Consider the following 15,954-nt stretch of genomic DNA (forward strand, 5'->3'; position numbering starts at 1 on the left):
TTTTTTGTTCACTTTTACAGCTCAAGATCCAGAACGACAGAGAGGCAAAAAGTATTGATGATATTTTCACTGAAAGACAAGAGTAAGTGTGTAAATCTTGTTCTGCAGCTTTTTTCTCTATCCAATAGACCTTTTCAAACCAATTCAATCCGATGAAACCCAAAGCATGAAGTTATTCCGATCGCACACGCTTAAAAGTACCTCTTCAGCATCATGTACAGTGCGAAGTTGTAATTAGTAACAGGCATCATAACCATGATGAATTTTCGCACAGTCAATTATGGATGAGAGAGTACTTTTGCCAGCGATACTCAATGTGCAATCAAGCGTGTGGGGGTATGTCTTGTGTATTGTGAAAAACCAAGAAGCTGAGATGTTAGCTCAATGTGCTATGAAAATATATTAATCGATGACCCCATGTTAACATTGGCTAAAAAGCTGTATTTTTGCGCAAAAGGGCACTGTAATTCCTGACATTTTGTGTCTGCCAATTTGACCCCCTAGGTTACTAAATAAATATCGCTGTTTTCGGAACTTTCCGATCTTGATTTGAAATAGTCTATATTGATAAATTACCAACAGACGATTCACAAAAAAAGCACAGTGATTTATATTGCGCTACACACATGCACATCGACTAAACGTAGATCCACAAGCCTTAGCACACTTTACAGAAAAAGTCAAAAGTCTCAGGATCACCTGATAACGAGGGCCAATCGGTCCATTAAGTGCAACAGACGAAACTGCTACACACATGCCGTGTATTTTTGCGGTCTTTTGCATAAACGCAAGGATACATAATGCTCTATCATGCATATGCAAAGACACACAATGTTAGACGTGCATGATTGAACGATCAGCCCTCATGATTATGCAAGAATTCACAGCATACAAAGCACAGGGACTTTGACTGTTTTTGATTCGTCTGTGTTAGTCTTAAAACAATGGCACATAAATACATTCTCCATACAAAGCAGATGATGGTTGCCTGTCATTTTTATACTCAATGGCAAGATGAGCATCTTTCTCTCGTGTTATGGTACTAAACTGCAGGATTGACATGATTATGATGTTGAGTTGTTGAAAAAATCGTTTTTTACAGGAAAGTTTCTTGTTTATATTTGTTTGTTAATTTCTAACTTCTTTTAAACATTTGATTAAATTGAGGAAAGAAATAGTCATCTTTGCTTTTTTCAGGATCAATCATCGTATTGTGTGTTTTGTTTCAATATTTCTTTAAATGTATGTAAATTTTCTGTTACTCTTATTTGCTACTAGAATTGAGCAACAAATCCAACAGGTTGAGGTTGAGATCCAGCAGTGTCGACGTATGGCTGATACACTAGTAGAGGATATGGTAAGTAGTAAACATACTAGTGTGTTCATGAGTGTTATAAACACTATTGGTACTTGATACTGAATTCAACAACAATGCAGTAGAATTCAAATTGGAAAGTTTGCCTTGAGTTTAAAAACTGTAACATGACCTGATTCCAAGTAGAATAGTGATTAACCAGGGATGCAATCAGGGCAGTTTAATCAGTTACAGGGGTATTTTGTGATTTAGCATCCTCTTTCTAAGGTACAGTTCAGTAGATATCCACAAAAAAAAAACAATTTCCAAAATTTCAGTTGATGCGGACATTGAATTTACAAATTATGCACTATTACATGTGTTGCAGCACCCCACGGCATGTCACACATGATTTCCAGGTTATTAACCCGGTAGGGAAGTTTCGATTTTTTTTCTTATTTTATCCATTTGTAACCAAAAATTGTTTATTTTCATGTGAAAATGCACTGTGAAATATATATTGTGCCCTTTTTGTAGAATGGTACTGCATGGGTTCAATTAAGAGCTAAAAATTATATGCACCTCAAAAAAAAAATTGCATTAAATGTGTGGGCATTGTTGCTGTCCCATGTCTGTTTTGATTTTGATATTAGCTGTTGCTGTATTAAAATGACATAGGCCACCATCATCTCCTTTGTATGCCATGAGGAAGCTTGAGAAATGGATGCCACATCCAGCAGAATAATGCCATGCTTTGTGTGAATTACCTATGCAAACTGATGTCCCCCACCCATCAGTTACAGGGGTATTTTGTGATTTAGCATCCTCTTTCTAAGGTACAGTTCAGTAGATATCCACAAAAAAACCCAATTTCCAAAATTTCAGTTGATGCGGACATTGAATTTACAAATGATGCACTATTACATGTGTTGCAGCACCCCACATGCCATACTATGTTGTAATTTTGGGCTGTCAACAACCCGAAAGTACAAATTTGTTGATATCTTTGTAAAACAATCGAATCTACAAGAAAACTTACATGATGTTGTCCTGTGACTTGTCCAAGAGTATAAAAATCTCAACTCGTTTGGAGTAAGTCAGGGGAGATGAGGGTGTGGATCATGAAGTACCTTTTTTAAAATTCTCACTGTCCGTCTTTTCACTTGTTTCACAGAATCCTCAAACAAAGCAGAAATATGTGACATTAAAACAGACCAACGAAACCCTGCTACAGCAACTTGAAGTACGTCAACAGGAGCTGGATGCATTAGAGACAAAGAAATATAATCTGGAAGAGGTGGGTATATATAATAAGTAGCGTATTGTTGTTTTAATTCTTTTTATTCTGGTTGACAACCGTGGATAACCTAAGAAAGTGGACGGTTACAGGTATCAGAACCAGGTATTGTCCACTTTCTCTTTACGACAGTACTGATACTTTTAACATGCACACAGATGATTCTTCTGCACATGGGACTAACAGCTTTACATGACTTCTGAACAAGAAGACACTGCGCATACACTACCTATATCGGCATGTGCTAAGTAGTGTATGGGGTGAGAAGAATTTCTACAATATTCTGTATTGCTTCACAATCAGAGAAATAAAAGCTGATCAAGAAGCTGAATATACTTGCAGGATGCTCGACCTTATAGGAATATATTGGGAGAGGAAGAGAACTTGCAGATCGTATTCTCCCGGCTGATAGTGCAGTACCTGAGACCACTTGGGCATCTCACACTGTACTGGTAGTCCAGGCAAACTAATTGATTGTTTAGGCAAAGATCAAACAGATTGCAACAGAATGGGTGACATTTCCAGAAGGAGAAAAATAACAAAAAAAACCTTTTAAAAAGAATTTGTGCCACTGACCCATTTCTAGTCGGAGACCAAATTCGCTGGGGAAAAATGCTTCCAAAACTGTAAAAATGTGCCCTTTTGGTGCCAATTACCGTATTGTTTGTAGGAAATACCCAATCATACTATGAAATCATTCGATGTCCAAATATGGTGATTGGATTAAACACATTGCATATGGTCATTTTCACGGTAAAGGGTGTAACTTTGGATTTTTAACATTTTAATCCGTAGTGTTCTAATAAAGCCACAGAATTCCATAATTTTTGGCCACATAAGTCATCTAGTTAGCAGCTACCTTGGGTAGCATAATCAGCTTTGGGAGTTACTGCGTTCAGTTTTAGCAGGCTTAAATGTACTTAATATTGCCATTTTGAAAAACTATAAAAACAGTAACATTTTTGTAAAACCCTGTGTTTTCTTCAGTTAGTTCATGGATAATTTTTCTTATCCTGAAAGTACAGTCATATGTTCAGTAAACACTACCACATTAGATTTAATTGTGAACGGCCCTGTATTTTTGAGAACCGGACTTCGATATTTATCGCTTCGAGGCTTCATTTTCCGTTAACAATTGTTAACAAACTTTGTGGGTGTAGCTTTGGTTCATAATTCTTGGTTATTTCTTCACTTCTTCTTGATTCATAACAGTTGTTATCTTAACTTGAAATGGGTAACAAAAATTAGCCGATTTGCAAGCTTTTAAAATTTTTATATAATCATGACTTCAAAGAGCCGCTCTCCCGTTAAATTTTTGAAGCCTCCCAAACAAACTGTTCAGCAAGCTTGTGCAAATATAAATAAAAGAGCTCATCCAATCTATTTATTAAAATGTAGCAAACTAGATCCTCAAGTCACATGTTTTTAAATCGTGGAGATATATATCACCGTTTGAAAATGGGACCCAATACAAACTTTCCGTTAACAATTGAAGCCTCCGAAACAAATGAAGCCTCCGAAACAACAGTAAACTTAATTATCATCTATGCATATCTAAATTGGTGTGTTTCATTATATCTGCATTGTAATTATTACTTGATATGTGCAGAATGTCATAAATTAAAAAAAAATTGACATTATGGTTAATGTTTGAAAAATATACTGATACCTTAAAAAGCCTGTTTCGGAGGCTTCACATGCAAAAAACACCATACTTAACAAATGGGTGAAAAATTAATGTGTGATAAATCTACAATATCTGCCGTGATAGAATCATTGATTCAATACACACAAGAAAATAACAGCTTAGATGATCCCAACACTGTTGTTTTCAAAAAACTACTTCTGCAATGTTTAACAATTGAATATATGAATACAAAAGCCACCTAAGTCCATACTTTGGCCAAATTGAGTTAAGCATGGGAAATTGTTGCTATACATAGGCCTGTTATATGCATGAAAGAACAACTCAAATTCATCCTCTGTGTCTATTGGGCATGTGAAAAATAGCATGTATGAAAGAATCACCCAATTCCATGATTTGAGTCTTGTAACACATTGATTGAAATCCAGTATGTATAAAAGTCCACTTGTAACACATTCATTGCTGGAGAATGACTTTTGAACAAAAAATGGGTTTAATAAAGGAAAGTGTGTGGTTTATATTACATGGCAGAATGCTTATCAACATTATACATACCTGTGTGCTTTATTTTGTGTTATCTTACTAGTGGTAATCTCATTCTAACATTGTTGTCTTTGTATATGATTCAAAAAACCACCTAAGTCCAAAATTTAAAATGAACCCCACGAAGTCCCTGAAATGCTAATCGTCATACCTAATACAGGTTAATCCACTCATTTGCACGTAAAACTTACCATATTGACCAGGTAAATCTAACTGAAGGAATTAAAATGATACACAGGTTTTTCTTTCAAAATAACTTCGCATGGACTTAGGTGGCTTTTGTATTCATGTATTCAGTTGTTAACATGAAGCCTCTGAAACAAAAAAAATGACTTGCTGTGATAATTTAATTTTGTCACAACTGAAATTCAATACTTAGAAGCAAAGCATGAAAATTGGTAATTGTGATATTTTTTACCTATTTTTTATGTCAACTTGTAATAGTTAGCTAAATATTTTACTTTTATGATCACCTGTGTTGTTAACTGAAGCCTCCGAAACACAAATCGCTTGAATTGCCAATTCTAAAAAATAACTCCAATTTCTGTGAAACTTGGCTGGGAGGTTCCTTTCATCAAGTAGTATTTGTACATGAAGTTAGACATTCAAATTATTTTAGGAACCCAATTAAAACTTAAAAATATGTTTAAGGTTTGGAAATTTCCATTGTAAATGACACTTGATGTTAAAAATTTCAAAACTGCAATTACAAACATAGCAAAACATGGTATAAAATTTAACTTATATCTGTTGACTTACTTTGGAATGGAATTTCACATGTATTCCAGCTTTCATGTCAAAATTTTCTGAGGTTATGTAAAATACATTTTTTCTTAGATTTTAACCAAAATGTTATGCAAATGTCCAATTTTTTATTAGAAATCAAAAGGTTTAAGCCTTGAAACATTATTTTACTTGAAATTAAGTTGCTTCTATGCATGATTTCAGTAAACAGAAATATATTTAAGTGGTTTGAAATTTTGACCCTAAAAATCAAAAGTTACACCCTTTACCGTGAAAATGACCATATATTAATGAGGTTATGAATGTATTATATGTGTGATATGGAAATAGAATAAATGAATAATTGAATGAGTATGGAAGGAAGGAACAAAATAATGTTTGGGTGGGTGGGACCATCAGGGTCATCATAAAAGTTTTCAGGTGGGATCATCAGCAGTGTCATTAGCAATGACTGTAGTGTCTTCAACCAAAGTTAGCAGTGTCATCATTTAAAAGCCAACATGGTCATCAGGAAAGTCCAGACAGGTTATCAGTAGAGATCCATAAATCAGCAGTGTCATCAGAAAATGACTGGTGTAATCAGCGAAGTCCAGCAGGTATTACATTTGGTATATATGATGAGCTATGTCATAATTAATACCAGCAAACTTGGTGTATGTTCCCCTCTGCATATACTGAATGGCACTACATTTCCTCTGCATTTTATGGTCACTGACAAAATACACGCATGATTGCACAAATGAAACCATGTCTACAAGCATATAGAGTGCTTTTGAAAGTTAAATTAATCTAGGCGCCATCCATCGACAAAATTAAACATTATGGAGTTTGAGCATATAAATTACTGATACAAGCTTATACAAACAAGTACTATTGTAAAACCAATCTATTGTATTGGCATATTTATGGATATTTCATATTAATTTAGCTTTCATCAACAACACTCTGTATGCTTGTAGACGAGGTTTTACGGTATATTACTAGTTTAAATCGGTTGGGGTTCGATAAGTATGAAGTATGGTTTTAATTTTTGTGCGCAGCAATGATAATGTTATTTAGGTGTAAGGTTAGGCAAATAGCTCAGTGGTTACGGCATGTCAGACATGATTTCCAGGTTCAAAACCCGGTAGGGAAGTTTCGATTTTTTTTCTTATTTTATCCATTTGTAACCAAAATTGTTTATTTTCATGTGAAAATGCACTGTGAAATATATATTGTGCCCTTTTTGTTGAATGGTACTGCATGGGTTCGATTAAGAGCTAAAAATTATATGCACCTCAAAAAAAATATTGCATTCAATGTGTGGGCATTGTTGCTGTCACATATTAGCTGTTGCTGTATTAAAATGACATAGGCCACCATCATCTGCTTTGTATGCCATGAGGGAGCTTGGGAAATGGCTGCCACATCCAGCAGAATAATGCCATGCTTTGGGTGAATTACCTATGCAAACTGATGTCCCCCACCCATTGCATACAAGAAGTAGGCAATCAAAATTTGTAAAGGAAGCCCTCACTTTGTTGGAAAGATGGCAATGATATACTGTTATGCTGTGATCCCCCAGAGGGCTACTCAATGAAGAGTACTATTTCTGTGTGACTAGTTTGTCAAATTATCAGGGATGTAGCCTACATTTCTGGATGGAAATGGGACCTTTTTCTAAAGAGGAGCTTCCATGCTGAATGTCACACACAAGCATTTGGCAACCTGTCAATTAAGATTAAGCGTGTGTAAAATAATAATTATTTAAGGTTTGCCAGTTGGAAATGAAATTGATTTATTGATTGATTAATTGATTGATTGATTGATTGATTGATTGATTGAGGCTTTCATTGAGGTGAAAGCACTTTAACAAGTATGTACATGGGATAAAATGAGTATACAAATTTACATTTTAGGAAGACAGCATTTTAAACAAAATAACAAAAAATTGTCCCTTCAAAGTAAAAATGTGAAAAACAACCAGTGCATGTAATGGTTATTCCTGTTGAATTACACACCCCTATGGAAGACATTACTCAATCTTCCACACAGGGAGTATGAATTTCAAATGGGGGTACCTGAGTGGGTGATTCCATCTGAAGTTTACACCCCATATGTGGGAGATTAAGGTCATGTCTTCCACAGTGGGTGTATGGATTTCAACTGGAATAGACCTGCAAGAGACTCAGCCAATCACTCCCACCCACCGGTGCAACTAAAACTGTCCAATTTACCATCCTTTAATTCGATATCCAAAGAAATACTCATTCCAATCATTGGAACATTTCCCTGTGAGTGATAGCAGTTTATGTTTCTCAGTGCATGTCACTTCCATTATTATAAAGTGGGTCGTCTCTGTGATTGAGGCCAACATTTGAAGTTGTCGTTGAGAGGGATTGTTTTTTTCGTAGATGAGGCCGTAGATCTTGTTTCCTCTGTGGAGAGGTAGGATTATATGGCAAGGTAAAGTGTGTTGATTAGTCAGTGCATGCTTGGGAGTAAAGAGTAAAGACAATAGCTGCCATCTGCTAAAGTTGTTGTTAAGACATTTTGTCTGTGGATCATGTTTCCTCTGTGGAGAAGTAGAATTAAGAATAAAATGCATGCTTACTATTCCGTAAAAACTTGAGAGTTAGCATATGTGCTTACTATTGAGCGCTTTTAAAACATGCAAAAATAAAGAGCCCCGTACACAAAAGTGTAGAGGGTTTAGAGCAAATCATTGATACACATAGTTATATATGAACAAGTAAACCTGCAAATGTGTGTCTCAACCCCATTAGCTCAGTTGGTAAATCATCAGACATTGGTACAATTTCCTGTTTTAAAAAGCGCTCGATAGTAAGCACATATGCTATTTAACTATCAAGTTTTTACGGTATAGGTATGTATGTAATGCACTGGTTCTTGATAGGGGCTATACAAATTATTTCTTGTAACCCCTTGGGCTCTACTGCTTTTTGGCCCCACACATATGTGGGGCTTATGTTATCGCCAAGATGGTTGCCTAGTTGTTTGTTTGCCTTCCTGGAGTTCTTGAGAAAGGGCTATACAAATTATTTCTTGTAACCCCGTGGGCACTTCTGCTTTTTGCCCCCCCATATGTTGGGCTTATGTTATCGCCCAGATGGTTGCCTGGTTGTTTGTTTGCCTGCCTGGAGTTCTTGAGAAAGGGCTTTTCAAATTATTTCTTGGAACCCCTTGGGCACTACTGCTTTTTGCCCCCACCCCCCTTCCCCATATGTTGGGCTTATGTTATCGCACAGATGGTTGCCTGGTTGTTTGTTTGTCTGCCTGGAGTTTTTGAGAAAGGGCTATATAAATTATTTCTTGTAACCCCTTGGGCACTACTGCTTTTTGCCCCCACCCCTTCCCCATATGTTGGGCTTATGTTATCGCACAGATGGTTGCCTGGTTGTTTGTTTGTCTGCCTGGAGTTTTTGAGAAAGGGCTATATAAATTATTTCTTGTAACCCCTTGGGCACCTACTGCTTTTTGGCCCCCCCCAAGACACATATATGTGGGCATATGGTATCTCCCAGATGGTTGCCTGGTTGTTTGTTTGCCTGCATGGAGTTTGTGAGAGGGACTATAGAAATGATTTCTTGTAACCCCTTGAGCAGTAATGTTTTTTTTATTTACTATACCTATGATTGGTTTATTGCATGATATACTCACACTAGTAACCAATATAAATAGAACTTTACATCTCTTAGCACTTTCAACCTCAATCCACGTACTGACTATTCTTAGGCCAAAAAAAGAAGAAATTTACATTGACATTACAAAGTCAGGGTTGGTTGGTCTGTATTATTTTATTTATAATTAAATTCAGATGAACCATCCAAAAGGAAAGTGCTCAACCCGTTAGGGGAGCACTTTCTATTTTATTTATATGTTTTTTGTTTGTACATCTTACCACAATATCTTTCTGACAAAACCTTGTTGCCTCACCAACTTGCATGAAGATGAGTTTACTCTAAATTCTGTTCATGCATTCACCCCTTCAATTATGTTTGAAACATTAGCGATCTATACAAATGTTCAAAGTTTTACTACATACATGTAGTAAAGCATAAGGTTTGAAGGCTCAGGTGGGAGTTTGATGAATGCAATAAAAGTGAGGGGATGCTGAAAAGAAGAAAGCCAATAAGCATAATAGAGGAGGGTCTCAAAAATGCTCATCTGTTAGTACTAAGTTATTTGACTGCTATATTATGTATACATGCAGACCATGGCCTTTGAATATTCTGGGTATTAAAACTCATACTCCACTTCTAGAGGTCGATTTTGAAGATAGTGATCTTTGAATGGAGTTGAACTCTGCAATAAGATTTGGTGTTATTTTTTGGTACATAGAGTGTGTCGTTTGTTAAAGAAATAGGAAAGTCAATAAATATAATAGAAGACACAAAATTATCAAAGAAACTACATATTATACAAATATATATAGGTGAGTATGCATTATACATCATTTTGTAGGGCTCAGGGGGAGTTAAAGAACTACATTAAAACGTACCAAAAATAGTGCTAGAGATTTTGTAACAGAGGAAATGTAAATATTGGAGTTTATGTCAGATTTCGCAGGTGAAGAATATTTTGTTTTAGTTTCAAGAAATGTGTCCTGGTTTCAAGGGTGAGAAATCTTAGAACATTTGACACACATTGATTCAAACATGAGAGATGAATATTGAACTCACTGCTGTAATGATTCTTCCTGGGTGTTCACCTATGTTTGCTTCATTAGTATTCATCTAGTATTCAATCCCATAATGCATTGTAATCTACTGAAGGCATTGATGATTTGTGTGCTATAGGCTTCAACATAAAAAGCCAAAGGTTTAAGATATTTTCACAAAATTTCAAGACGTATCTCTATAGAACCACTGAACCAGTACTGGGCCTGTTTGTGCTCATTTTAATTGCAACCTACTGAAGTCATTGATATTATGCATGCTTATCATATGCTTCAACATAAAAAGCCAAAGGTTTAAGATATTTTCACAAAATTGCAAAAGGTATCTCTAGAATCACTGAACCACTACTGGGCTTGTTTGTACTCATTTTAATGTATTTTTCTTGCAAATTCCAAATATGGTTATGATAATGTTCAATTCTGAAATGTTTCAACTTTTCAAGAAAATTTGGAACTTGCTTGCTATTCAAAAAATAAGGTTCACTCTAGTTTGATCAGCTGATAATCGGAAGGACTTATAATATCGCGGATTAAAATCAATATATATTTTTTAGAATTGTCTTTTGACATGACATTTCACAGAATCATCACAAATAGGCCTAATTAATAAGTCCTATTCTTTGTCTACTTTCTACAAGATATGGGCCAAGATATGGGCCAAAAATAACTATATCACATTTAACATGGGTCTGCTTGTCGCCATAGGGGTAAAATACTAACAATTCCCACTGATTTACTGAGCTGATCAAATTATAGTCAAAAATAAGAGAAGGAAACAGGTATACACCATGACCCTTTGTGATATATCGCCACCACATCTGTGGGACTTCATGCGATTATGCTGCCAGTGCTGTGCTGTGAAGCGGGGATGTCCCATTGCACAATAATTATGCATTGCATGCTGGGAAGACAGTGAATCAATCTCTGATATTCATTGCATAGATTGCCATGTGAAAGTTCTATAACCCATGTTTAACTGAGCCATATAACACACCTAACCTGTATTTCTGCTATGGGTTTTTAAGCTTTATATTAACATTTACATGGAACTTTTGAACAAAATCAAAGCATATTTATAACACATTTGTAAAATTTTAAACACATTTTTGTGTTTGCTGGCATGGGGAGATACATGCAGAAATAATGTGTTGGCTATGATCTAAAAAAATATACACAGACGGCAAAATAATAAAGGTACCAGTTATTTTTACCCCGTATATAAGACAGAAAATCACAACTAGCAGCCCATAGCTTCATCTTTTATTGGTTTTAAATTGGTCAAGAAATAAAGACAAAATCCCAAGGAAGATGCAAATTCAAAAGTTCTATCTGTACATGGTTTTAGCATGAAGAGGTTTGCTACCATCTACCCCTACCCTTCATTAGATGAAGGTTTACCCAATACTACTGAAAGCAGCTATCATGGTGCATAATCATGTCGTTACAGTCTTGATGCCTGCTTCTAAAGTTGTAATGTTAAACCTTTCTGGCTGTAGACAATCTAAGTTAAATTGAATTTGCCTTGTAAATGATAACTTACCATATCATATAGTCAGATTATCCCTTTTACAGTTACAAAAATAACTTTCCAATCAGACAATTGAGATATTGGCAAAAATAGAGAGGAAAAATAGAAGAAAATGGACATAATAAAAAGTTCATAACTTTGCAACCAAGCATGCCACTGAGCAGGGTAGTAATGGTAATAACTTTTTCAAATTGTCTAATTTTGGTTAAACAATATAATTTTTTTTCACACTAACACTGGGCTCACTGAATGGGACTTTAGTGGATCAGATTGTGTCACTAGATGTGTGCTGGAGAGGGTGGTGGGGGATGGTAGCGAAAAGGAGGGTAGGGGATGTACATGTACAGCTGTAGAGGCCTACACTGTAAAAAAAAATCTTGTAAATTTTACAGTAAAAGTGTGTGCAGCCAATCTGCCAACAAAACCCTGTAAAATTTACAGTATCCTGTAAAAATGAACACACTCAAAATGCTGTAAAATAGGTATATTTGGCGAGTTATTTTAGAGCTTGAGAATGTGTTTAGGATAAAAAATGCTGACTGACTTCAAAAGTCCACCCTTCCCATAGAACAGTTTTTTACATCGCCTAACTGTAAAATTTACAGTTTCCTGTCAAGAAATACAGTTGAAACCTGTAAAATTCATCTTTTTTACAGGATACTGTAAATTTGACAGGTTTTGGTTGGCAGATTGGCTGCACACACTTTTACTGTAAAATTTAGTCACGTGATATTTAGTACTTAATCGTATAAGTGACCATTCTTACAGTGTAGTGATGATATTGATATTGCTTAAACGTTGAATTATAACTCCAATTTTAATTTCAGTTTTGATAGGCCTAGATAATTTAAACTAAAAAATACAGTATTTGCCTGTTTTTATCAATTACAGCCAAATACTGTAAATAATTAGCCTTTTTTACAGTATTTTACTGTAAATTTCACTGTTATTTTTTACAGTGTAGCATTTTCAGATTATTAGGTGTATCAATCAAACATGAGAATTTTCCCTTTTTGACAGGAATTCCTAGATTTGTTTGGCCAAATTTCCACCGTTTTATTTCTTTTTATTTCTTTTTTTAAGCATTTCTGCTATATTTTGTGCAAATTTCCTTTGTTTTTCAGAATTTTTGTTTCATTGAAATGTATTCTTATGCCTATATAATAAAAATTCCTCTTTGAGGAATTTATACCATATAGGGCCTAGGTAGTCTTCTATGAAAATATGTTTATATTTTGTAATTATTGATATAATTATTGTGCAACAATATTGTCTCTGTTTGTTTGGTATATCAATGATTGCATTTTACGACCAAATCAATATACTATTGATGATTTGAATTACATGCTTGTGCAAATTTGATGCTTTTTTTATAATTCAACTTATGAAATCTGCAGGGCATGGCAGGCTGGCATTGATTTTGCACTATATAGCTGGATTCATAGGTCGCTTGTATCAAATTATGTTATTACTATTAACTATATTTTTGGTTACAAATTTACAATTATGTTATTTTTAAAATAGGTGTCATATGTTCTTTTTCTGACTTACTTTTGCTTAATGAACAATTTGATCTGTCAGAATTGAAGCACTTTTCAGTTCTTTACCCACTATGCCCATCATAATTCTCGAGTATAGGCAAATTTCTAGTCATACATACCTCTTGCACATTTCTCATTGTCTTACCCTATTCATTTTAATGAATTTTTATTTTGTTTTATATTAATATTTGCCATGGTTTATTTTTCATTTGAATCATAATCAAATTAGTTAGGAGTTTTAAGGGACCATCTAAATTGGTTCAATCCTTGGATCAACCAGCAATATTGCATTGATTAGAGGTTGATGACTAAATATGATTTTGTTCTGGTGCAAATGACAAAGATCAGTGCACTGCCCTGAATTTTTTTCACCAGAACAATGCACAACCCTGGAGATGGAGTGCATTGTGATGTTATTAAGATATTAACCCTAACACCCAAAAATCTTACAAAATCTTACGATGAAAAAATCTGCGCATGCATGAATCCCAGGGTCTGCGATGACGCAATCACCCTAAGGGTTATATGCGCACTAAATTGCTGGCCGGGCAGCAATAACCCGTGTAGCTACCGGTCCGTGATCGTGTGCTTGGCATGCGAGGGGTCAAAGGCTCGAATCCCGGGGGTGCCAAGTCAAAAATTCTTCTTCTCCTTGACTTTTTCGGATCTTTGACTTCCGATCCCAAAAAGCAGGGTCCAGTGTTAGGGTTAATATAAAAATCCATCTTTGGCATCCCAGAATTGCTCACAAGTAATTACCCACAGACTAAATGTTTGCATAGATACCGAAAGTTATTGGATATTTCACAATGCTAGGGATTGATCAAGCAAGAACCAATTTAGCTTGAGTTGAAATAATTTTGACTTTTTGAAGGAGGGTCAAATGTGGAGATATTGTTTTTTTTTCTACTTTTTTTTCTCTTTCTTTTAAAGCTATAATTTCAATGGAAAAATTCATCATAGAAATCACTTTGGAGAACTAAAAATGCAGCATTTGTTTTTTTAAATGAAAATGCTTGCTCAATCATTCATAGGAGTAATACTGCCCCTCTCAATTGGGATGATGTGTAATCCTTTTTAACTTCATTCAAAGAATCTGGGAAAAGAAACTTCATTGCTCTTTTTAATAACTTTAACATTCCCAAGTGAACAATTTAATGAGTTACAAATGAAGAATGCATTAGACCTAACAAAAATATTTTTTTGTTTCCTGTAACATGCTGAAAAAAAAGAGAGTTGATAGGTAGCGAAAAAATTATTTTGAGGAAAAATTTTGTATCCTTTCTACAGTCAGAATTAATAGGTAAGTTTTCACGGGAAAATTTTCTGGACATGTGACACCCATGGGCGCAGACATATTAGCATTATGGAATGTGACCCCGAGCACAGTGGGTGGTCTACCAATGTATTTGAATAGGAAGAATTCCTCCTTTGATGCAAAATAAGTTACTTGTCGTATGTTAATAATATTATGGTAAGAGTTTTTGTATATAAATATTTTTTTCCGTTGTTAGATATTTTTGAAATTACGTTTTTCTTAACTTAACTTAACTAACATAATTTATAATGCGCCTTTTCCTGTGGCTACAAAGCGCAACAAGCATATTAAAAAGAACAGCAAACATGATCAAATACAGAAAACAACATTATGGAAAAAGATATGTCTTGAGCATAGTTTTGAATGATTCAAGAGTAGCGGCATTTCTGATATGAACCGGTAAGGTGTTCCACAAACATGAAGAAATTAAAATTGCATAATATTCAATTAATTTGCAATGCACAAATTTCTATCAAAATTGCGGCCAAGAATACTATTCCAATTCAAAATTACTAAGACTTGAATAGCGAGGTCACCGTGGGGGGTCAGGGATCAGGCTCGAGGTTACACCCCATTGATACGCATAACCTCATTAATATACGCAGCAAGTGCGATCCAATCACAGATGATAAATTTTAAATACGCGGACGCAAATGCAGGTCATTGAAAAAGTATAATGACCACGTCTGTTGACTGTTAGCGTTAGGTAATGGAAATTTTTTTTTTTCCTTTCAAAAGTTGATAAAAGTTGGTACGGTTGGCACGTTTTTGCACGGTCGGTCCGGTTACAGGTAACAAAGCATTAGTTTTGTTAGGCCTTATAGGTAGCAGGTGAGCAGACATGTGACAATCCAACCAATATGGCTCTCATAGTTTGAACATGAAACTATAAAATCCTTATCCTCCCTTTTTAAATTCATTGCTTTTTCTAGGAACTTTCCCACTCCCAAGTGAAGCAGGAAGCAGTAAGGCTGTATGAACAGCTTCATGAGTTAGAAGAGAAGAAAGCCTCATTAGTTGCTGAAGAACAGGCCAGAGGGTCCCCTGCAGAGGAGAGGGAAAGACTGCTGAAACAAGTCAAAGATGATAACCAAGAGATCGCAGGAATGGAGAAGAAGTAAGTAATGATCAAAGCTTTGTCTAAACTGGATTGACTCGAGTATAGTCCCAAATGCATTGGATTTGTAGTGCACGATTTGAGGTTACTTTTCCGAACCCAGGCTACTTTTTGTATTACAATGCATACAGCCTGTAGTATGGCCCTCTATAACAATACACGCAATGTACAGAATAAAGCGTAGTATCAACACGTTCGTCAATAGCCTCAGATTGAGCATGTTATGTGGATTTGTATCCATTTTGAAAT

The 15,954-nt window shown here is 35.3% G+C and overlaps 1 protein-coding gene across 1 annotated transcript in view; it reads left to right on the plus strand.

Moving 5' to 3' along the window:
• The window catches only part of LOC140145882 (intraflagellar transport protein 74 homolog), a 74,174-nt gene that overhangs the window by 21,922 nt on the left and 36,298 nt on the right, over positions 1–15,954 (plus strand). The window contains exons 8-11 of the mRNA XM_072167581.1: positions 21–82; positions 1,279–1,357; positions 2,469–2,591; positions 15,521–15,705. Of these exons, the coding sequence (XP_072023682.1) occupies positions 21–82; positions 1,279–1,357; positions 2,469–2,591; positions 15,521–15,705 (449 nt within the window). The remainder of the gene's footprint in view (positions 1–20; positions 83–1,278; positions 1,358–2,468; positions 2,592–15,520; positions 15,706–15,954) is intronic.

The sequence above is a fragment of the Amphiura filiformis genome, chromosome 2 (assembly GCF_039555335.1).
Source record: "Amphiura filiformis chromosome 2, Afil_fr2py, whole genome shotgun sequence".
In the NCBI taxonomy this organism is placed as follows: Eukaryota; Metazoa; Echinodermata; class Ophiuroidea; order Amphilepidida; family Amphiuridae; genus Amphiura; species Amphiura filiformis.